The 24,947-nt window shown below is 46.4% G+C and overlaps 1 protein-coding gene across 1 annotated transcript in view; it reads right to left on the bottom strand.

Annotated features, from left to right (window-relative positions):
* Positions 1-24,947, bottom strand: part of GRHL2 (grainyhead like transcription factor 2) — a 567,062-nt gene that overhangs the window by 335,399 nt on the left and 206,716 nt on the right. The window contains exon 7 of the mRNA XM_069621448.1: positions 17,203-17,314. Within this exon, the coding sequence (XP_069477549.1) occupies positions 17,203-17,314 (112 nt within the window). The remainder of the gene's footprint in view (positions 1-17,202; positions 17,315-24,947) is intronic.

The raw sequence follows: 24,947 nt of genomic DNA, 5'->3' as shown, positions 1-24,947 counted from the left end.
TTTCACTCGATTACGAATTATTCGACCCCTAGCAATTGGTTTTTGCAGCAGCAGAGAAGTACAGACAGTCGGGGAAGATGGTCCAGTGGAGTTTGTCTCAGGGTTAGTTGGTCCCACTATCCCAAGGGGAAAAGTTGTTCCGACCAGAGCTCCTCTGTCGAATTGAAAAAGGAGTATCAGCATAGCAGCAGGGCTTCACCAGGCAATTTCAAAGGACCAGGAGAATGCAGCAAGCTTCGTTCACGGTTTCTTCATCTGGTCTTTCTCTCAGTGGCCGACTCTGCCTCTAGTCCCAAAACCCTCCCCTTTTAAGCAGGCTTCTCCCATTCATGCACAGCCTAGGCTGTCAATGACACAGCAGGGTGGATGTCCCATAAGGACAGCCAGCCAGCCAATCAGGACTGGTTGCATTCAGGCATTCCTAGCGAAAAAGGACTGGGGAGTTTTGAGAACATCCCTTACATCATGCCCTTCCAGACACACTGGAGCCAGAGGCGGGCTTCAGGACTGAAGCCCGCCAAAGGCAAGACAAACAAAGGGCTCAAGTCTACCTTGATGCACAGAGTAAAATGCAAGAAAGACCTCACAAACAGAAAATGCAAAAAAAAGAAGTCAGGGGCCATTTTGAAAAAATTGTCACCCATAGGTGCTGTACTGCAGCTGAGGGTTCAGCCTGTGGTAGAAAAGCACAATGGTAGGAAGAATTAAACCACTGCATCCAGCTATTTAAAGTAGTGAGGGTGGCATAAAATGTGTACATGAGAGAGTAGGATAAGGGGCTACTAGGTAACCCCCCGGCACTCCACATAAGATGGTGTGTGCTGGACCTACAAAGGGAAAAGGTAAGTCAATTTCACTTTACTATTCTTGAGAACTGTAGTTCACCCAAGAAAAGGTATTTAAACCTTGTGAGAAATCTCAAGGGATTTCTCTGTGACACTGCACTGAAGGTGCTGTGTGTCACCAGACAAAAGGAAATGCCTAAACAGTGAAAACACATAATCCAAATCAGGTCAAAACACATGAGAGAGTGAGAAAAAGGTCTCACTCACTGCAGGGTTAAAATTAAAACCTACTAAAGTCCAGCAAAAGAGCTGGGGGTCTCTAAGGTGAGAGGAATTTAGCACTAAAATGAACATTCTCCCTAACACTCTTCAGCCCTGAAATCTTTCCACTGGCTCCCGGTGGCTGCAAGGATGAAGTTCAAGACCCTCTGCATCATCAACAAGGCTTTCTGGGGGTGGGTCCCGCAATACATCCAACTCTCTCTTTCTAAACACCTTCTTTCTCAAGCCCTTCGCTCAGTCAACACCAACTCTCTAGAGTCAGACACTTTGCCAGGCAGAGAGTGGGGGGTAGATCTCTCTCCTCTGCAGGTACCTCCCTCTGTAATGACCTTCCTGCCCCTCTCAAACTTGAGCAGGACCACCTGAAGTTCCGGAAGCAGCTCAAGACCTTCCTCTTCGCTTCTACTTTCTCTCTCTCCCTCTCTCTCTACCCTGCTGACCAACCTGTATGATGGGCTGACTGGTTACCTGGCTACCCTCAGAGTCTCATTGGTTCCAGGCTCTCCACGACGAGTAGCACCTGCACTACCTCCGGGCCTACCGTACACTTAGGGGCTGTATCTGGAACCCTACAGTCCCCTGCCTCCTTGCACTTACCCCAGAGCCGTAGTGCCCTGGCTGCACTTACTCAGAGCATTGTGGCTGTGATTGCACTTCCCCCTTCGCTCCTCCTGGCACTCTCCCTGTGACTCCCCCTTGCACTTTGCATCACGCACTTGCACGATCTGAATGACACAACGCCTAGTAAGATTGTTTGTTTTGTTCTCCCTTTGTCTTCCCTCCCTTGTCTTGGTGAGCCTAGAAACACTTGTGTACAGGTATGTTACAAATGACTTATCATATCATATCATATTCTATCATTGCCATCACAATTAGAAACCGCAAAGCAGAAATTAAATACTGAAAAGGTCTAATGACACTGAGTTTGTTTTATTTGTTTTAGTTTATTTATCAATCAGAGGTCTTCCTCGTTCATATTATTTGTACCCTTCATTTCATGTATTCTCAGAAATGTTGGTTGCTAATTTTGCTGCACTCATTTTGTCACTGCTGTCCCTGAATATATATTTTCCTTTGCACGCATCTCTTTTTTACACAAAACAATTTCCTCACTTTTTAATTGACTTATTAATTTTGGGACATCATCGACATTATCATTAACACATAAATAAGTAGCTCTATTGCTCCCACCCTCACGCACCCACCAGATATCATCATCCTTGTACATGCATATAAAATAAAGTATGTACACCGAAGGCTCAAGGTATGGTTGCACAGTCAATTTCCATTTCCCTTATCAAATCATGGCGCCCAAACCAAATAGACAAACCTCCTGTATTTTTGGACACATGATCAGCAATATAGGTTCACAAGCCGGTCTATGTTCCTGTGAGGAATTCAACCATCCACACAGGGAGTGTGCGCTCGCCTCTGCTTTTTTGAACTTTTGTAATTGAAATGAATGATGGGAGATCAACCTCAGAAAATGTGTGGGGCTAACCCGCACACATTTCCAAATGCTCGCCGCACAACAAACACATAGTCAAGTGTACTCCAAGGGGGACACAGCCTACAGGCACAGTCCTCCCTGTCACATTTAGCTGGAATGTGACAGCCACGGGTACATCAAACCATCTCAGAAGGGGGAAGGCCACACCTTCCTTTGGCCATGGACAGCCTAATTAAAATATCACAGGCTCCATGGATCCACCCTGTTCTATTGTCAACGTTCTGTGTGGTGGCAGTGCATGCTGATGAGTGTTAAATGAAAACACGTCTACGAAAAGGCATGGTCACAGAACTAACACAAGGCACAGGAAAAACCAATACCTCTTTGATATGCAATGTGTTAGCTTGAAGCTAGCTCCCACCCCTCTGTATGACGGGCAGTGAATGTCATGTCTGGGACAACTGTTTGCAGTAGGCAACCCCTGCAAGGAACCCCCTTTCAGAGGGAACACGTATGTGATTTGATGGAGACAGAAAGTCTGTTCTCGCCACAAACTTCAAGGGAGAGCTACGCTTTGATAATGAGTCAGAGAGAGCTCAATTAACCAGAGAGACACTTTGATGCACAACAGACATAAAGATGGATGGGACTTAGTAGTACATGTTGTCACCCCTTATCTTTCCTGTTGCAAAGCACTCTGGTTATGAACTCTGTCATAACAGAAGATTGTTGGTGGGGACCCAGCATTGGTTAATTAAGGTAGGCTTAGCCTGTACCAATCATTGGGGCCCATTTGGCTTTAAAAGAGGGCTGAGCCCCTCACTTAGCAGATCATCCGACGATTTTGAAAAGAGTAAGCACTCATTTGGACCCTGGCTGAAGGTACAGTCTGCCTTACAGCTTCCACCAGTGAAGGAAGGCCTGGATTTCCAAGAGGGAAGCAAGATCCCTCCCCTAAACATCTCCCAGGGAATAGAAGAAGATACCAGACTCAGAGGACCCATCCAGCAGCTCCAGTACCGGTACCCAGGCAGCACACAGCGTGCCCTACTAGGATCTGGCAGCAAGCATCCTAAGTGGGAAGTGCCAGAGAGTCTTTGAACAAAGGGCAAGACTGTTGCTTGCAAACACTCTCATCAGCGTTGGGCCGTCCACCTTAAAGGATGACACAAGCCCTGCAAAAAAGCTAGGAGGAGTGCCACAACAAACATCAACCATTGTTCACCTTTTAAGGATATTTTCAAGGCAGTCAAGCCCTTGAACCGTGACCAGTTGCACCACAGACTGTTGTCACGCTGCAGTCACTAAAGTTGTCTGAGACACCTCGACCAGCGTTCCAGATGCATCAACCAGCACAGAGACAATGATTCTTGTCCCTGCGCCACCGTGTAGGCCAGCCTGCAGCTGTCCGTCCAGCCTCGCTTGCCGAACTGCTTGCCACCTGATACCCGCAGCTGTCCCCATCTTGAGCTACAAAGTGTCCTGAAACTGACTCAACGCTGTCAAGTATCTAGATCATCTCAAGCACCAGGTGCATTGTGGTTCTGTCCCCTGGTCTTTCTCTGAGGGCCCCTATTGACATTTACGACTACTTGCTCCCTTGGTGCTGAAACCAAATAACCTTGAACAGTTCGGACTGATTGTTTCACTGACTACCCTACTGTCAGTATCCAGAGTGCATCACTTTCCTTCGTGTAACTGTCTGTCCTCTGTGTTCCTTTATAGGGTGGGCTGTATTTTGAAGTGGTCTATAACTGTCTGTTGTAATAATAATAAAGTAGATATTTTTATACAACCTTGACTGGACAGTCCCTTTTATCATTGGGTAATAATTGTACTTTCGGTGTGTTGCAACTAATCAGACGTATGCATTTATTGAGGTGTTACATAGAACTGATGTTACTATAACCCACAGGTTTTTTTGTTATCATTGCTAGTACTTCCTGTGGAATACGTTCTAATACCTCCATCATTGATACCTTAACTGTTTCAATAGAAATCGTATTTAATTTTTAATCCTAATATGTAAAAAAAAGCATATAGCGATTTCGTCCAAGTGTAGTGTACTTATGTACTGTTACTCTTTCAACCAAGGCGTCAGAGGAGCATTCGTCTCATAAGTTTTTTTAATTCCTAATCTGACTCCTTTATTGGTTTACACTCATGCATACGCTATTTGCTATACAATTTCAAGTGCAACTTTGTTGTTGCCTAATATCGATTCTATTAGTTGGTCTGTTCTATTGTCCCAACGTTTTAAGACACATTCATTTAAAAACAAGGACTCCACGTATGTATCCCCATAACACTTTCTGACATCCTCATAAACCTATTCAATGGGTGACATATCAACTCAATATTCCTCTTCAAATTGATTTTCTGTCACTGCCATCAGGGAGCACCTGCAAACGACATATGTCAAATTAGTCACTGGTACTATGATATGGTGTTTGTACCACTGCATGTATCTGGATTAAACTCGAGATCCAGGGGGGAAAGAGTGGGGAGCAGATCGCACAGTCTCAGGTCTTCCCAATTACCCCATGTTCAACTCAACCGGAACAAAATGAAAACAACCAGTGAATACCAGTAATGATTCGACAGTCTCTGCCGTAGAGGCCACAGTATTATGCCATTCAAGTTATGTTATGTTATGTTATTTTGCATTTATATAGCGCCTTATATACCATTGGTATGGTCTGAAGGTGCTGGTAGGTTGAACGCCCTTGGGAACCGAAGTTCAGATCAGTAGAGAGAGTAGAGAGAGTTAAAGGTGCGTGTGAGCACCGGCTATGTGTGCAGCTGGTGCGGTATTCGTGTAATTGCTGCTTCTTAGCGGTAGGTGTGGTGGTTGAGAGATCAGGAGTATGTGTTCGTTCTGGCAGGATTTATCCAGAAAAGGTGTGGCTGCATTATGCCTGAGGAGAACGCCTGGCTGGGGGGGTGAAACCAGCAGTGTTTTACTTAGAGTGCTGTGGAGTATGCAGCGGATGTTAGTATGAGAACAGTTATACCGAATGGTGTCATAGTATCTCTGTGTTCTAGTTGAGTGGTGGTGTAGAGGGGGGAGTCAGCGTGGTGGTGTGATATGATGTGTTATATGCTCTTTCAAAACGTTCTCTGCATTCCAAACCATACTATATACGTCACGCAGTTCTATGCGCTCCAGTCCGTTCCATGCACTCCTATCCACTCCATGCATCCCAATCTGCTCCACACACTCCGGTTCGCTCGACGCACTCATGCGCTCCAGTCCGCCCCGCACGCTCCAGTCCGCCCAGCGCATTCTAGTCTGCTCCATGCATGCACTCTTGTCTGCCCCACGTTCTCCAATTCACTCGTTCCATCCACTACGCATTCAGTATCTCTGCGCAACACGTCCGCTCTAGTAGCAGGTCAGTTCCACTCTGGGCACTCGTTCGCTCTAGGCACTCGTTCGCTCCAGGCACTCGCCCTCTTTATGCCCTCACACACACTATGTATTCACCTGTTTTGCTCACTCATCGGCTCTGCGCACCCGCCCCCTCAATGCACTCGTCCCCTCTATGCACTCATCCCCTCTATGATCTCAGCCCCTCTACGCACCCCATTTTTCATATGCCCTCTTTCGCTCATATGCACTAGTCTGCTCTATATACTTGTCGGCCCTTCATACTAGTCTGTTCTATGCGGCCCTCCACTCGATACGTTCTTCTGCTCAGCTCATCCATCCCGCTCCGCTCATCCATCATTTCCACGCATTCATCCGTTCTACGCACTCCTAAACTCTGCATGCATTACGCACTCATCCGTTCGATATGCTCATCAGTTCTGCGGACTCACCCGGTCTATGCAACAAATAGCATATCAAGCCGCAATGGGCAACCAATGTTTCAACCCATTCTTTAACACATGATAGGCTACAGTTTTTTGGTTATAACAAGCAGCATATACATTTTGTTGAGCAGCAAATTCATCAAGATGATGGATTATTTTCAATAGAACACATATTCATTGCCACTTTCACTGACTTTTGTTTTGACCGCGTGGTACCCTCCGCAAAGTTCCCTTGCGGCACTTGGAAATTCCAGAAAAAAGGACTCCTTGCTTTCATTATACTGAAAATCACCCAGGTTGCAGGCAGCCAATGAGAAATGTACATCTTCTCAATACAAAAAATATATATTTATTTATGTGTAACCTTCAAATCTTTTTTTGTTATTCTCACTTTTATTTGATTGTGTGTATTAACACTTACTGAAACTACAAAGAAGTGTTGTGATTTATGTAAATATATATATTTCTAGGTGGACACAGTACCCTAATTGTGGAAAATGTATGTATACCGTGAAAGTGTGAATGAATGACGGAATGAATGGTGGTTTATAAATGTGGATGTTGAGAATAACAAAAAATGATTTGAAGGTTACATATAAATAAATATACATTTTTTGACAAAAGTTGATGTCATATGTAACAGATGTTCTGATCTCATTTCGCCCTGGTCCATTGTCTGTTGTTCCATTATATTTAGCCTGAAGGACCTGTGGTAGTGAAGGCATCCCTTATTTTGAAACTCATCTTCTCAATACCACATCATTGTAATCATGATAGGTCATGGAGGGACCCCGCGAGATGGTATCTTCCCTTGGGCACTGTGGGCTACAGACACAGTGTTAGTGAGCCAACATGATTATGCATAAACATAGATTTGATCATATCCTCAACAAATATTTCCATTGGCCCTTTTTCAGAATTTTCAGCCAGGCCCACAATACATACATTATTGAATCTAGAGCAGTTCTTCAAATCCATTAATTTCTCAGAGGGCTCAAGTTATCAATCATATCGCCAATTGTTTTGTTACCATCAAGGATTAATGTAGCTATTGCACTATCACCCACCCGTACAAATGCAGCAGTGGGATCCACCAAAGTTTGTGCCTTCGGCAAAATCTCCTGGACCCTTCTAAGTAAACTGGCTGTCATTGTGGACTATGATTAAACAAGACATATATCAAGGTCAGCAACCTGGCACAATACAATAAGGATAAACCCATCAAGATGAGTTCTATGCAGGGAACAACACTGCTCAAATAACGCTACCAAATATTAGGATGCAGTACACACATTGCTGCAGTAGCGCTTTATGATAAGGGTTACAAATATTACCCATGTATCATGATCAGAAAAATCGATAGATGCAAATGTGGTAATTGTCAAAAACAAAGAAGAGAGGGATCTGCAATATGTGATATTCTTACTTACAGTGAGACTAGAGGACTCTCATCTTCTGCAACATTGATCGTGTGGTAATATCTTTCTCTCCCTGTGGATCGGGCCACACTGAATATCTCGCCCGTTCTTTGTACTCCAACCTGCAGGATCGCTGGCAGATAGGAGAGTCTTAGCAGAAGCACACACCATCACTATTTATGGTGGGGCTCCTACCCTAATCCGCATTCCGCTATTGTTTATGCCAGCCACACATCTTGTTCCAGAAACTCACACAACTTTCTGCACCGGGGCCATCTTGAGAGCGTTGCTGACTATGCCGGCAGTCCTTAGGGAGTAGATCACACTGCTGCCAAAATGTAAACTGTGGTGAAAAGATAGCAACTTCTAGACTAAGCACTGCTGAATCACCTTCCCCTTCCACTGATGCACAGCCACACACTCAATATAATGGATGGATAAGGTGAGTTCCACCAGAACTCACTCGCCTCACATTTCTCCCTGTTGGTTGCAGGCCACACCCCTCGTCATGTTTCCACATTAGTGGAATAGATTTATATATTTTGTGTTTGGGGGAGATACCATCACCTGCTCTCTGAGAATGTGAAACATTTAGGTGGAGAGGAGGTGTGCTAAAGTTTTACGCAACGCCTAAATAATCTCAGCTGGCCAGAACAGTAACTGCCTAAAGCAGTGGTATTCATACTTTTTTCATCAAGCAACTTTATTCGGCCATCAGGCCATCAAAGTACATCCTAAAAATAATACAAACTATTAAGATTATAGGATAATAATAATAATAATACACAATAATAACAGTGCCTCAGAACTGATGATGAGTTTGTCTTGATAGCATTCGCATTTCGGATGTGGCTACATAGCTTGCAGACCGAGCAGAAAGGACTGCATCATGTTCGTTTTGGAGTAACTTACCAGGAGACTCTTTCTCTCCAAGTGAGAGATATTGACAAAGCGCTTTTTGTTTACCAAACTGGTTCATGATATTGGGAACATTGTATTTAAGATTTGAAATAACATCTTAAATGCCAGCCCAATGCTCCGGTTGAACATCATATCATTGTTTCTGGAGCACAGACCACAGGTTTCTCTCTGGCTAGCCGCACTTACCTGGCGCTTGGGTTGGGATTCTAGAGTTCCCTATCAGGGGGAATATGAGTGCGCAAAAAGACAACTCACAGTCAAAAAGACTTCAACCTCTCTTCAAAACTCAGTTATATGAATTTGGCAAACGGTAGTACTTTGCTGTTGGTTGTCTTGATAAACAGTACATGAATTCATTACATAGGATTCCTGTATTATTCTGCAGCACTTTCTTTTAAAACGTTGCCAGTGCACTTTTCCCAGTGCGTCAGGAAATGCTGCCTTTAAAAACTTAAAAACGATAGCCTGCAAAGAGGGCTCCCCCATGTGCACTGCACACTCTGCCAAGCGGACACATTACAACATCTATAACTAGTCAAAAGATGACCAAGCACTGCAAGAGTGAGTGAGAGTCCACTTTCTAGACCAGTGGGCTGGAAACAGCGGATCTCCAGATCTCCCGGACCTCAACTTCCGTGATCCCTCAGCAGTAACTATGCTGGCTGGTGCGCTTGGGAGTTGTAGTCCAATGCATGCGGACAGCCATGCTCTTGTTACTTAGCTTCCTCTATTGGTCTATTGCATCCCCACAAGCTGCGCCCATTACGTTTAATCAATCGGTCCCCCAAGTGGACCCTGTGATCTGCAACTATACGAGCAAGGGATAACCTCTGAGACAGCGAGCTCAGAGTAAAGGGGGGCTCCAGGGGGAATGCAAAGCGTTTCCCCCGGGGAGGTTTTTGGCGCTGCACACGGCCAGCGAGTGGCCGTGGGGGGCAGAGCGCCTCCCCGGGGTATTTAAGGGGCCAGGGAAGGTTCGGGAGGCAGGTGACGGTTGGACTTGGCGATTGTCGATCAGTCCTGTCGCCTGCTCCCGAGCCTTCCCTGAGTTAGCTGGGCCTTTGTTTTGCAGGATAGCGTTAGGTGAGAGGGATAGAGTTAGGTTTTGGGGGAGTAGTTATATCTACTATTAGTAGTTAGTACATTTTGAAGTGTGATTTGTTTATTGCATAGCCGGGGGTACCGTAGATAAGGTACCCCCCTCTTACTGTTTTCAGGTGTCGCTCCCTGCGTATCCGGGGTCGGGTGAAGAGTTTCTCCGTTGGTCACGGCATTGTGACGAGACATCTGAGAGTGATTTAGGCCAGGGGAGAAGGCGGATTTACGGTTAGCTGGTTTCTTTTCTGCGCGTCCGTTAGTTTTGGAGGGTGGGTATTGATACGTGGAGCTACGGGTCCCATGTGGTGCACGGTGGGGTGAAGGGTTTTTCTGTACGCGGTAGCCGTCGCATGTCAGAGGGGGCGGTGTGGGTTTCTTAAAGGGGCCGCAATATAATTTTGCTATTTAGGTGCGGTGGGGCATATACGCCGCCAGGGGGCAGTGTAAACAGTCACATCTCTGCCCCAGTTTAGCTGGGTTGCTGGTTTTCGGGGCTTTCTTTTTCTCTGGGCACGTTAGTTGCCTGGCCTGGGGGGTTTTAAGGGTTACGGCATTATTTAGGGGGTAATTTTAGGAATAAAAACAAAAAAAAAATACAAAATTTTTTAGAGGAATTTTTGAGGAGAGCTGCTGGGTATTTTATTCGTTTGGTTTTTTTTAAGTGCTTAGTTAACTAGGTTTCAGTTAGTAGTTTTCAATTTGGTACAGGTCCACGGGTAGAATTTGGCTCGGGAGTTAGGATAGCTAGTGAACTTTCAAGATGTATTATATATATTTTAGTGCACAACCAGATTATTGGTGCACGATGGTGGGCCAGGGAGCCAGCAAGAAGGGTAGGGTTGATGCTAGGGCTCTTAGGGAGGCTTTGGAATTAATTAGTAGGGCATCTAGGGCCCAGTTGGAAGGGGCAGTTGGGGAGGTCACTGGTGGAGAGGTCACGGGGGAGGGGGAGATAAGTGGTGGGAGGCCGCAGCGTAGAGCAGCGGCAGATGGGGCTCTCGCGGCAGTGGTGGCTTGCACCCCCGTGGCAGGGAGAGGGGAGGTTTGGGAATCCAGGGGCAGGAAGTTGAGGAGGGAGATAGACAGGAGGGCGTCCGGGGGAGAAATGATTTCGGGTGGGCAGCCATTGTGGGAGGGAGTGAATGATAGCCCTAGGGAAGCTGGGAGTGCTCGAAAGGAGGTGGCTCAAGGGAACCAGAGTGGGGCCAGTGATGGGGTGCAGAAGGGGGTGGCAGGGCAGAGGGGAAGAGGGGGTAAATACCTGCAGAAGAGTGCAGGTGGGAGAAGGAGGGAGAGGTCCCCATCAATGGAGGAGGTTAGGGTGGGGCGCGGAACGGCCCCCCCAGGTAGGAGGAGTGAGGGCAGAGGGCGCTGCGCAGCCCCCGCTGGTCAGGTGGAGGTAGAGGGTTTTAGAACGGCCCCTCCTCGGTCAGCGCATGGAGAGCCTAAAGGGTGCAGCACGGCCCCTAGCAATGAGGACTCCAGGGTGGAGGTCGGAACGCCTCGCCCGATTGAAGAGGACCAGGCAGGGGTTTCCGCGGCCCCGCCGAGAAGACGTCAAAGGAGTGGCGGGGCGGAAGCCTCGGGCTCGCAAGAGGAAGATCAACTCGACTGGGGCACGAGCTCGCATCCGCAATGGTATTTGAGGGGTGATGAAGTTGGTTTGGAGGATTATGTGGGGCAATGGGAGGTGGAAGGTTATAGGGTGGTAGGGGAAAGGGGGGAGGAGAGAAGAAGTTGGTGGGGGGGATCTGGAAAGGCAGGTGCAGGGTGGTCGAGGGGCAAGAGGGCGGGGAACTGTTGGCTGGGTGAGTCTGCTGACATGTTTTGTCCCCGCAGTAGGAGCCCTCTAAGAAAAGAGATGAGGAGCATCGGTGTGGACGCCAGACCGCAGACGGCAGGCGTGGAAAGAGGTGAGCGGGAAAGGGAATGGTCATCTGCATGGCAGGGAGGAGTCACAAGAGGGGGGACGGGAAATGAAGGGGCTGGATTGCAAGGGATAAGGAAAGACGTTGGGGTACAGGCCATTGGAGCTTTGGGGGTTGAGAAGGGCATTTGCTCAGTGGAGGTCCAAACGGACAAGGTGGTGGAGCCATTGGTGCTCGAGGGGCAAGCTGGGAAAGAAAAGGAGCTGGAAGTGAAAGGAAAAGAGAAAAAACTGCCATACATGGGGATAACAAAATCGTTGGGGGCGCACTTGATGGCAGCAACCAGGGAGAAGATTCAGGAGGGGGAATTTGTAGATGTTTTTAAATTGCTCCATAGGGAAGTGAGAGCTAAGGAGGGGTCTAAAGAAGAAGAGAGGGAACTGGCTTCGCGCCCAAGAGTCCCGGTGACTATTGAGAATTGGACGTCAGCATTTATCATTTATGCCAGTGTTTATTGTGAAAAATTCCCGGAGCGTTGTGTGGCCCTGCTTAAATATATGGACGTAATTAGGAAGGCTTTCACGAGTTTTGGGGGCTTTGCCTGGGTAAGGTATGATGAGGAATTCAGAGTGAGAATGGCGGAGGACAGTCAGGCGGTCTGGGGGGAGATAGACATGGACCTTTGGCTGCAATGGATGGCCCCAACGAGGCCTGCCCCGACATTGCACACAGCAAGTGGGCTGCCGGTGCCTTTCCGGCCCTTTCTTGGTCGCCCCGCCCATGAGGGGGCGGGGGGAGGAGGCAGAGGGCAGTCCTCAGCAGCATGTTGGGCGTTTAATAAGGACGGCTGCACAAGGACCCTGTGTAGGTTCAGGCATGAGTGTAGCAAGTGTGGAGGAAAGCACCCTCTTACTCAGTGTTTCCAACAGGGAGACAGGGGGAGGGGGAGAGATTCAGGTAGAGGGGTTGTGGGGAAAAGCTTCTGCGCCAATTAAAGTGGGGGTGCTGCAGAAATGGTTGCAATTTTATCAGACAAGGAAGGGGTGAAGATTTTGAGTGAGGGGTTTAGTCAAGGTTTCAGATTGGGGTACCAGGGCCCAAGGGTGCGCCGGTGGGCTGAAAATCTGAAGTCAGCCAAAGAAAATGTCGAAGTGGTAAGGGAAAAATTGAGCAAAGAAATAGCGGCGGGAAGGATTGTAGGGCCATTTGATGACCTGCCGGGTGACTTAGTTATATCCCCACTGGGGGTGGTGCCCAAGAAAGCTCCGGGGGAGTTTAGATTAATACACCATTTGTCATGGCCGGAGGGCATGTCAGTCAATGATTTCATTGCCCCGGAAGAATGTGGGGTTGTATATGCAAGTGTTGACCAGGCAGTGGTGCTGGTAAGGAAAGAAGGGCGAGGGGCCTTCATGGCCGAGTGTGACATCAAGGCGGCTTTCAGGTTATTGCCCGTGCACCCGGAGGATTTTTGGTTGTTAGGTTTGCAGTTTGAGGACCGCATATACATAGACAAAGCCTTGCCAATGGGGTGCACAATTTCCTGCGCGCTGTTTGTACGATTCAGCTCCTTCTTACAGTGGGTTTTTTCATTTAACTCAGGTTGGGAGCGTGTGCTGCACTATCTGGATGATTTTCTGTTCATTAGCGGGGCAGAAAGAGAGGGGGAGTGCAAGGGAATGCTAAAGTTGTTTCAGGAGCTAATGGAGGAGTTGGGTGTGCCGTTAGCGGAAGACAAAACAGAAGGGCCTGCAGTGGTGTTGACATTTCTGGGAATTGAACTGGATTCAGTGGCCATGACCTCACGCTTGCCGCACGACAAGGTGAGCAAACTGGTGGTGCTGCTGGAGAGAGCGGTAGGGGCCAAGAAAATGACGCTGGTTGACATGCAGGGATTGGTAGAGCATTGGAATTTTGCATGCAAGGTGGTGGCCCCAGGACAGACGTTTTGTAGGAACATGGCTAGGGCTATGGCGGGAGCAAAGTGCCCACATCATCGGATAAGAGCATCGGGGGCAGTGAGGGAGGACTGCAGAATTTAGCTGCGTTTTTTTGGAGAATTTTAACGGAGTGTCACTGTGGTTGCAGGGAGACCCAGTGACATGGGAAGTACAGATATTTTCTGACGCAGCAGGAGCAGGAGGTTTCGGAGTATTTTGGGGGGGAAAATGGTGTGCGGAGAAATGGCCAGATCTGTGGTTGAAGGAGGGAAGGAGTATAGCATTCCTTGAATTGTTGCCATTGCTGGTGGCATTGGAGTTGTGGAGGAAGGATTTGCAGGATAGGAAAGTGAATTTCAATGTTGACAGTGAATGCGTGGTCCATGTGGTAAACAGGCAGTCAGCAAGGGATCAGAGGGTGGCAAGATTCATGAGAGAATTTGTGCTGCGCTGCATGGAATGGAATGTGGTGTTTAAGGCAACACATGTGCCAGGGAAGGATAATGGCATCGCTGATGCATTATCTCGTTTTCAATGGCAGAGATTCCGTGGATTGGCTCCAGATGCGGATCAGGAGGGGCAGCAGATTCCAGAGGAGCTGTGGAAGTTAGGAAGATGAAAGCGCTGGCTTTGGTGGAGGGTTCATTGGCCGGGGCGTCTAAGGAGTCAAACAGGAGGGCCTGGGAGGATTTTATTGAAGGGGGAGCGCGTAGTTGGAAGGGTAGATGGGATGCGGAAGAGCGGAGGAGGGATGATGTCATGAACTTCCTCCTGAGGTGCATGGACAGGGGCTGGCCAAGAGCAACTATAGCAGGGAAGTTAGCAGGGATTGCTTTCTACGGGAAATGGTTCTGGGGTTTTCAGCCGAGCGGGGGGGAAATGGTGAGTAGGATTTTGGAAGGATGGGCAAGGGAGAGTAAGAGGGACAAGGACAAGAGGAGGCCGATATCGGCAGAATTGCTGCAGAGGTTGGTTAAGGCAGTGGGAGGAGTTTGCTGGTCGGTATGGGAGGGGGAGTTGTTTGCGACCTGTTTTACTTGGTTATTCTTCGGGGCTTTTCGGGTTTCGGAGTTGGTGGGGAGAAAACAGGGGTCTGGGGGATTGCAGTGGGAGGATGTGCAAATTACAGAATTGGGTTTGGACATCAAGATTAATAAGTTTAAAATGGACCAAAAGGGAAAGGGTTCTTGGGTTTTGTTGGGTCAGGGGAGCAAGGACTTATGCCCAGTGCAGACAGGCAGGTTGTGGAAGGAGCGGTGTGGGGGTAAGACAGGTTTGGTGTTTAAGCATGAGGATGGGACGTCGGTTTCAGCGGCACAAGTCTTGGGGGTATTGGGGAAAGGCTCTGGTAGTGGTAGGAGAAAAGGCAGGGGATTTTGGTACACATTCATTCAGGATGGGCGCAGCATCGGAGGGTAATAGGTTGGGTTTCTCGGAGGATAAGGTGAAAAGTTTGGGGCGTTGGAGGTCTGGGAGATACAAGGGGTATGTCAGGGAGTTTCATAAAGGGGAATTTTGAAGGAAGGTGGCAGAAGTTTTGGTTGACAACAGCGTGTTGGGAGAATGTATTATTGTAGTAATTTTGTAATTTCTTTTTCAGATGCTGTGCGAAAGGAGGGGGAGTTGGCGCAAGTGTGGATTGTCGGCCATTCAATTGTTAAATGGGCTGGGAAAGAAGCGGAGAAAATGGTTATGGGCAGGCAACTGGGGTGTAGCTATAAGGATGTCGTGGTAAGATGGCACGAGTTAGGGGGTCTGCGCTGGGACCAGTTGCTTCCTATGTTGGCAGGGTTGCGGGAACGCTACGGGGCTCCAGAGTTGTTCATTATTCATGCTGGAGAGAATGACCTGGTAAGGGATACGGGGGTGGCTCTGCTAAGGAAAATGAAAAGGGATTTAGTCTGGGTGCGGGAAATGTGGCCTCAAGCAGAGGTGTTGTGGACTAAGTTGTTGCCGCGGAGAGTGTGGAGGGGAGCAAGAAGCGAGGGAGCGATAGAGTGGGCTTTGAAAAGGGATCAACAGAGAGATGGTTAAGTTTTGTGCCTCTGTGGCGGTGCAGGTGATGGAACATAAGGAAATAGTGTATGAAGGTTTCATGATCTTTAGGGAGGATGGTGTACACTTGTCGATTTATGGGAACCATCATTATCTGGTGGACCTGGGCTCTTGGCTGGGAGATTGGTTAAAGAGTTGGAAGTAAAGTAAAGTGATGGGGGGCAGAAAGAACACCTCGGGGGAGGGTTTTTCTGGTGCCGGGGGCATGGCCCCTTTTGATGTGCAGGGAGGGAAGCACAATGGGGGAATGACACGGGAAAGGATGGGGTGGTGCTGTTTGCACAAGCGGGCCACCCCAGGGGAACAGGTATTGAGCCTGGAGGGGCATGGCCCCAGGGAGAAAGCGGGACGCCTGGAAAAGGGGTAAGGAGACGGTAGGGTCCAAGGGACAGTTAGGGAGGAAATGGCTTTATTTAATTATTTAATTGTTGGGGGAAAATGAAAAATGTGTAATTAGTTAATTGGTTGTTTAAATATTTCGTTAGTCTGTAAGGCCATGGAGCCAGGTAAGCGTTTAATTGTAAGCTTTGGCCTGTCACATTAAAGCAACCTTTTCCACTTTTAAATGAGTCTGGGTTTTTGTGCAGTAAACCAAAAAGATGGCTTTCACAAGGGCGAACTGCCCTGAAGCAAGGCGGGCGGGAACAACAGCTTCCCTTTTCATTATAGCCACACAAACAGACTGTCCAACAGCAGGCGTATGTGTGTACATATCAGCACGGCAAGCATCGCTTCAATCCGATCCCAAAATTGTCATTGGGATTACTGAGCCATGACCAATATAAACAGCACAACCAGCCACCATTTTCGCAAGTGTAGTCGCCCCATGGAAATAGCTTATGAGTGGCAATCCGAAAAGGCAGTGTTGCTGGTTAAGACTGTCAGGGCTGGAAGACATTAGGCGTATGGCGCAATTCATAGGCAAAACATGGTGACGAAAACGGCATTGCAGATTGCTTCATTTTGTATTGTGCCATTTGTTCCATTTAGGTAATCCACTTTTGTTCCATTCAAAAATAAAATTGTTATGCTAGTGACAAGAAGTGGTCGTCGGTTCCCCTGTCACGTGACTCTCACTTTCCTTCTCCTCCTATTCCACATATTCGTTCACCCTCTTGAAACACACTATGTATATAGTGAAACTCCTTACTTGGCGCCCAATAATTCCCTTGAATGCATGCAGTATTGCTTGTTAGTGTCAAATAATTGATCAGGAATTAGAACTGAACCGAGTTCGAAAAACGAGATACAGGCCAATTATTGGTGCGAGTAAACATGGAGGTTTTAGTTGGCGCCCTGCCTTGTCTGGCCTTAGGGGCGCCCAGGTGCCAAACACACATCATCCCATTCAATGCCTCGCCGACTAGCCTATTAGAAACCACTTCACTCAACTTGAGCAAACACCTGCTGGCATACAGGCCCTCCTGCCACCAAGAAGCGTGACAGAGCACCTACAGGAAGCCGCTACAAGAGCACCCACGTCTTCCCGCTGCTCACGAGGCGGCCTGCAGCCACGCGCTGTCGCGCCTTCCCGCCAATGCCAATGCTCAGCGGCCGGTCGTCGCTTACCTATGTCGAGGACCCTCTGTTTCGCCGTGTGCTGCCGGGAGTGCCAATATTTCCAGTACTTCAGTTGTTCGTCCCGGTTTTTATCTTCGCTGAACACGACCATTATCACACTCTGCAGAAAAGGCAGGAGAGATCGCCATTAGTGAACCCATCCCAGGGTAATGGAACTTCCAGACACTAGGTGCTTGTGTCGTCTGCCCAAGGGTGAACTGTGTATAGGCAGCGCTTCAGAGGCAATGAGGTAAACTGGGGTGGACATTGACTTTTTATTTTTTACTGGGGCATCCCACCCAGCACAGGGGGGGATTCAGTGCAGGGCCGGACATGGGGTTATTATGGTTATTTTAGTAATTCCCATAAATATTTGCATCTCAGCCCCTCAGAAGATGAATCATGAACACCTGGAAAATAGCAGAATTTCTTGTAATGTTGTCAGCAAAGTACAAAATGTTCACACCTTTGAACCCGCCCCCACACCCCACGCTGCCCCAATGCACATCAATATTTCCAGTACAGTGCACCACTGACATGAGATTTCCGAGCACTCCTGCTCAGAACATCAAGTGGTCTTGTGGGGAAGTGTCTGGCTTCTCAACCTAGTGACCACCTGGCCCGCGCAGAGCAGCATTAGAAAATAAATGTAAAGCTTGCACAGGTGTGTACATGGATTCCCGAGGATTTGGGAGCCAGATCTGCGGTCCGTGGTGACCTTATTTGCCAGATCCCAGACCCGGGAAGATGCGGCCCAGTGACAGCACTGGAAGCAAAATGATAAGTCTGCAGCCCCCCATTTTCATGTAAAATAATATCACCGGAAGTGACATCACATGAAATGATGTGACATGGAGTGACAGCACAGTCACATTACAAAACAAGCATTGGCAAAGTCAACAGTTTGGGCTTTTGTGTAGGTATGGGATAGGCTTTTTCTAGGCATGGATATAATGGTACCACCTGGCCATAAGATCGCAACAGCTGGAAAATAGAGTGATTTACTGGGCATATGATGGCAGTACCTGGCAAATGGCTCTCTAATGCTGCAAGCCAAAACTGTTGCCTTTGTCAATCAAGTTGCTGAGGGGACAATTTGTTAAGACATTTGTATTGCACCTGTAGTCATTTACAGCTGTGATTAAGCCATTAACTCCCAGCAGACTGCATAGAAACAACAGGCTAAAGTGTGATGTTCTCGCTTGATAGAAGGAACTCAAAGAGATTCCAGGAAGATGTATTTTGGACAGGGTGGGGGGGTCATGTAGTGGGTGGGAATGGTCATATGGATCAGCATTGCTGAAGGCAGTCTATGGTTGGGTAAACAACCAGACAACACCCACAGCTGTATGTCCCTCCTCACATGTCCTATCCCTCCTACCTGTACCGCAATGCAATCAGATTGACCTATAGGTGTTGCTTAAGAGCAACCTAATAGCCCAAACTAAGCATTAATCATAGCAAGGGGCATCAGTAAAATGGGAAAATGCACTATAAAACGGTGCTTTTAAAGATGTACTCTGGATTAATTGGGCCAGATTCTTAAATAAACGCGCGCACAATACTCCCTGTTTTTTGGACATGCATGGACACTGACCTGCAAGGAGGGAATATAGCCTTAACATTCTAACTGGCATGATCTCAGTGGATTTAGCAGACACTTGATGTAAAAGGCTAAAAACCTGATTGGCTCAGACATTCAATGCGCAGACTAGAAACGACAATTCCATGTGTGGTGTGCATAGCAAAGTCACCCAACCTCCCCATGCATACCAGTTGAGGACAGAGCACCTTTCATCCATCAGCCATCAACAGATAGAAGGACCTGGGACTCCCATCCAAACACACTACCCTATCCTGCCCCATCAATTGAGGCGTTCTCACCTCCATCTGATCTATCCATGAACTAAGTTACGGGGAAACAGAAGAGGGCACAAACACCACTAGGGTCCCTGATCAGTAAGGATGGATGCTGCAGAGTAGCACATGCACGTTTATTTGTAATTATATTTGCAACTACATCGAAGGGTCTATAAACAGTATGCTATATCATTCAGTTTTCTCTGCTGTCAGAACAGGGGTGAGGGTATTCATGTGATGCTGCCTTGAGTAACCCAAAAAGCAACTTTGTTCTGCGCAATATATTGACGTTCACTAATATTTTTATAGGGTCTGGGAGCGCCGTACATGGTTCAAATATCAGATAGTGGGAGTTGAAAAGCAGAAGTTCAAAAATGTTTTCAGGAAAGAATAGGAAAATTAGGATAGACAAGTGATAGCAGTAGAGAAGGGCAGGGCTATTTGTGGGGAAGCAGGTATGTGTTGAGGATCTTTCTGAAAGTGGTGATGGAGGATGAAGCGTGTATATGGAGAGGTAGGGTGTTCCATGCCCTGGGTGCCCAGTGGGTAAATGCTTTTTTATGTGTGCTTGTGAGTTTGCACAGTGGGATGGTTAGAATGTGTTGGCTTGCTTGTCTGGTGTTTGTGTGCCTGATGGGTCTGAGTTTGTCATGAAGGTAACATGAAGTTTTGAGGTGGATGGCTTTAAATACAATGCAGAGTCCTTTGAATGCAATTCTCTTGGGTACGGGGAGCCAGTGGAGCTGGGCGAGAACTGGGGTGATGTGTGAATGTTCTGGTAGGTGGAGGATGATTCTGGCTGCTGCGTCGTTTTGTATAGCGTGCAGGGGGGCAAGGCTGTTGTTGGGGAGTCCAGTGAGGAGCGAACCAGTGCTTGGACTGCAGTGCGGAAGTCGTCAGGAGGAAAGGCATATCTGAATGTGCATAGGAGGTTTAGTTGCAGATTGCATGTTTTGGTGAGAGTTGCTATGTGGTAGGTGAAGGAAAGGTGGGGGTTGATGGTGAAGCCAAGGGATTTAAAAGGCGTGGTGAGGGATATATGTGGGGGTGTCCATGGCAAGTTCTTGAACCCAGGGGGTGAGGTTGGGTTTGTGCTTTGGTGGCAGATGAGGAGGTATTCTCTTTTGAAAGGTTTGAGTTTAAGGAAGTGGGTGGCCATCCAGTTGGTGATGGTGGAGAGACAGGTTTTGAGGGTTTAGAACTGTGAAGGGGATGACATTTGGAAGTATATTTGTGTATCAACTGTTTATTTGGTCAAAATGTATGTTGTGTTTTATTTGCTAAGGGTCTGTCCAAGGTATTCAATATATAGTTTGAAGAGGAATGGAAATAGGGGGGAGACTTGAGGGACCCCATACTTCACAGGGGTGGGGGCTGATTGATAAGGGGGCACAGAGACAAAGTGTGTCCTCTCAGTGAGGAAGGAGGTGAACCAGTCGAGTACGGTGCCAGAGAGATTCATCCTGTGGCCTAGGATGTCTAGTAGAATGGTGTGGTCGATGGTCTCGAACCCTGAAGAGAAGTTGAGTACGAGTAGTGCTGTGTGTCCTTTGTCTGTGAGGCTGTGGACTATATATTTAATAATGTGTGTTGCTTTTTATAATAGTGTACACTGTAAACGTAATACTTTCTTGGTACTCAAATTTGTTTTTAAGTTTCATATTGCGCTAACTTGTGGAAGTGCCATTTCATAGCGCCTGGGAGAAACAAAACATGAGATGGGGTACAATACAAAGATGCTACATATATACAAGTAATAGGAAGCATGGGATTAAGTTACATGCCCAAGTAGTGTGTTTAGTGACAACCATTATCCAAGATCTGAGCTGATAGTTCAGTTACATGGGGTGGGTGAAGCGTTTGCTAAGGTAACCTGTGTTACGGAAATGCTGGTGCTTGCAGGTTATTCACAGTACATGAAGCATTAAACAAGTGTACGTACAAATACGTCAGGTAACCTTATGCAGGGCCAAAGCAGGCAAATTCAAGGCTATCAATTAATGGCTCAATGAAGAAGTTGGGTGGAAGTGCTAGTCATAAGGTAAAAGTGCCTAGTGTCAAGTTTGGGAGTCGTGGGTGGACGGAAGATTGTTTCATTAATGCACACGGTACATCTGAGTTAGATCTTCTGCATATGGAGGCAGAGTTTCACATTCCTATTGAACCTTTTGAGAGTATATTCTGTTATTAGGATTGTGAGGCGACTTTTTCAAAATGGCGGACCTAATGACACTGCAAGGGATTTCCCTCTGTGTTTCAGCCTTTTGCACCGAGGTGTAGTTACTCAGGGTGCTAGCCAGTGAGGATCTTAGCAGCCTTGTATGGCCATGTCTTTATGTAAAGGTTTTAAGGATTTAGGAACAATGTTATGAATAATTCAGAAAATAATCCAGTAGATTTTGTGTGTGGATTTTGTGTGTTGTTCTCTTTTTAGGTCTGATGAGATATGGTTCCAGATCTTGATTCCAAAATAAATCTAGGGGACTCACAAGTAAGTTGCATATTAAAATGGCGGTAATGCATCAGTAATTCTGTTGCTGCCTCATTACCGCTGCATTACCACAACACAGTAATACAAATCCTCCACCATAATGCCAAAGATTGTCAAAGTCAGGGGAATTACCTCCAGCAGAATTACTGCAGGTGGTAATTTGATCAAAGCACCCATGGAGTCCTCTGGACTCCAAAAATTGGGTTGAACACTGCCCTTTCACCACTTGTAATCCTGCAGTAAATCCACAGGCCCAAGTGGCGATAACAGTAATTGAATTTGTCAGTAATTCAATGGATTTACCACAGAATTACCACAAAACTCGCAATGAGGCTCGAGAGGTTTCATTTTGAGTAAGTTGTAGTTGGTTTACCTGTTTCTGTGTTTAGCCCTAGCTAGAGTATTACAATAGACTAAGCGAGGGAACAACAAGGGCTCTGGTTGCCTCCATTTTCTGTGCCATTTTCAAGTAGAGGACACATCTCCTAAGGATGCGGTGTTGGGAGTGTGACTTCTGGTCTAGCAAGTCTATTTGTGGTTGCAGTGAGAGTTCAGTGCTGAAAATAATGCATAGATCCTTTACCATTTCCGATGGGGTGGATGCTATACCCACGAGGGGTGGCGGCCATTTGAAAGAAAGTGCTGCCAGGGTTGGAATCCTAAAGAAGATAATCTGTTTTGGTTTAGAGACATTTACGGCAAAGATGGTCCAATCCTGGATTCTCTTGAGGAGTTCAATTGTGTGATGATTGTTCTTATCAGGTTGCAATTCCCATAGTTCCCTGAGAACCATCTGTGTACAATTGGAATGGTTTTGAGAAGAGTATGATAATGTCTATAAGTATGTACCCAAAAATAAATGCTCTTTGACTAGCTTCTGAATTAAAGGAGAAGAAATGTCAATGCAGCAAGCAGATTATGTGTTACAATAACCACGTCTTAAGTGTCCTTCAGAAGGGTAGCAAGTTCACTATCATGCAAATCTTTTTAGGCAGACAGTTCCAAAGTAGAGCTGCCTGGATGGTGAAAGAATTTCCAATAGCATGAGCGAATCTTATTTGCGGAATAATAACTAGTTGTTTCCCCTGAGACTGCAAAGGGCTACAAGGCGTGTATATTGTTAACCATGCGCATTCCTATTCCTTTGTGCACCAGGTCCAAAGTTTTAAACTTGACCATGGAAATAAATGGGACCCAATATAACTTACATAATGCGTAATCTCCTAGTTGTGTTCATGATAAATCATTTGGTGGCATTCATTAATATTTGGAGGTGACTAGTCACATATTGTGGTGTTCTGGGAAACAAGGAATTTAAAAGCCATGGGGAAAGGTTGGAGCCCTTGGGGACGCTACACTTTAACGGGAACATTGGTGAATTGATGTCTCCCATTTTAAGCATCATGCATAAAGGTAGTTTGTGATCCACTCCAAGGCATCACCACCATTTTTAATCGGAACATTTCATTTTTGTATTCGTGTCTGTTAGTTTCCTGTTTTCTAGGCAGTTAACGGCCAATAGATCAAGGGGCACTAGGGCGATTGGTGTATTGTTGTCAAGTGCTTCCAAGTTTTCTTCTTTCATGAAAAGGCGACTTGTTTCCGTACTCCTGATTGAGCAAGTAGGAGGCTCTCTTCACTGTGGAGGACAGAAATGGATCTCTAATTTCGGGTATCTCTGGGTCACCACTCAATTCTTTCTAAGGGGGGATTTGATGAAAATATTTAAGGACGTTGGAATACTGCTGATGTTAGTGATGAATTACAAAATTCTGTCAGTGTTTCTGCTATGTTTCCTTTATCAGCATGACTGGGCATTGGTGAGATTTTACAGCAGAGGGATTTTGTTTCTAAGCGATATTAGTCAGATCTTCAGGTGAAACGCAATAGAAATCTATAAACTCAGGTGGATAGACCTAGAATATGGTGGCTTCTCTATCTGATTGTTTCTAGTGATCAGTTTTGGTGTGACCTTTGGCAATTTTATCATAAAAGGCCCTAGCAAGAGAATTAGCCAGTTCCTCTGAGGGTTTCAGTAGTTTACTAGGAATTTGTGGGGAGGGGGAGAGGTTTGCAGATTATACATTTGGAAATCTCCTTTGATCTTTCATCGTGGAGCAGATGTAAGGGTTTGAGAGTATAGTTTTTCCATTCCTTTTAAGAATATGTTTTTTTTGTTGTCTTTTCTGGTTAGATTTTCTATGTTATGACTGTGGATCTACTATTTGTTTACTAGGTGGTAGTGATCAGAGCATGAGAGGTGCATGTGTGTGGTTTGTTTGCAGTCTAACTCAAATGAGTAGATACTATTAAGGGTTTGCCCATCTTTATGGGTAGGCTTGTTAATCTAAGGTTTGAAACCCAGATTATGCATGGTTTGAGTAAATATGTTCGATTTTGGATCAACTTGTTGATTGAGTCATTGATTAATATCTCCAATTACAAAGATTTCATTGGAGATGGGTTTTATACTGGCCAGTAGCTCTGACCATTCCAGGATAAAGGAGGGGTTGGAAAATGGAGGGTGGTAGACCCCAGTAAATGTCATGGTGTTGTTATTGTTGATGCAGCATTTGTACATTCATTTTTGAAAACTGTGAGAGGCATGTGTGTCCAGCTGGTATATCCTTAGTCTCCCTGGGTAGGTGAGGGCTACTCCTCCTCACCTTTTATTTGTTCTATTTGAGATGAATATTGTATAGCCAGATAGCATTATGGAGTCAATGACTATTTGACAATTGTCAATGGACCATGTTTCTGTGATTCCCAGTAAACCCACATTAAAATCTTCAGAATGTTGGCATTTTTGATAGCTGATCTACTGTTGGCTGTGCCTATTTCCAGAGTTGTGATTTCTGATTCCTTGGGTGATGGCGAGAGTTTGGGCTTGTAAGGGTTTAAGCTGATAGAGTAGGGTTTGGTATAGTAGATAATAAGCTATGCTGGAATGTTGGGGGCCGGAAGCTTAGTAGACTTTCTGAGGATAAGTGCAATCCTCTTTGGAGCAGCTTGTGGGGGCTTTCATGGGTTGTTGGCACTGGGTGATTCCCTGAGTTAGTTATGGTATGCTATTTTGGGAGCTAAGGGAAAGCTGTAGGTTTTTACTGCTCTTGAGGAACCTGATAAGTTTGGGTAGTCTGTCATCAAGTGCATCTAAGGTGTGCTTTCTAGCGTGGAACATAATAGTTGAATTTCTGTATGTGTTTTTGGTCAGTTTGAATTTTCTTGCATTTATAGGGGTTTCAGAAAGTTAATTGAAAATGTTTTTTCGGATCATATGCCAAAGATATTGCGATTAGTACAAATGAGAATGCCAGTGCACTATTCATAATCAGCATTTACTAACGGGCTGAAGTAGTCCTTTAAAGCTTACTTCGCCATTGCATTGGACTGTCACCTGCCA

This window comes from Ambystoma mexicanum, chromosome 5q (assembly GCF_040938575.1).
Source record: "Ambystoma mexicanum isolate Mex_15411 chromosome 5q, UKY_AmexF1_1, whole genome shotgun sequence".
Taxonomy (NCBI): domain Eukaryota; kingdom Metazoa; phylum Chordata; class Amphibia; order Caudata; family Ambystomatidae; genus Ambystoma; species Ambystoma mexicanum.
Note: the sequence above shows the minus strand (reverse complement) of the source record. Positions and strands in the feature narration are given on the sequence as shown.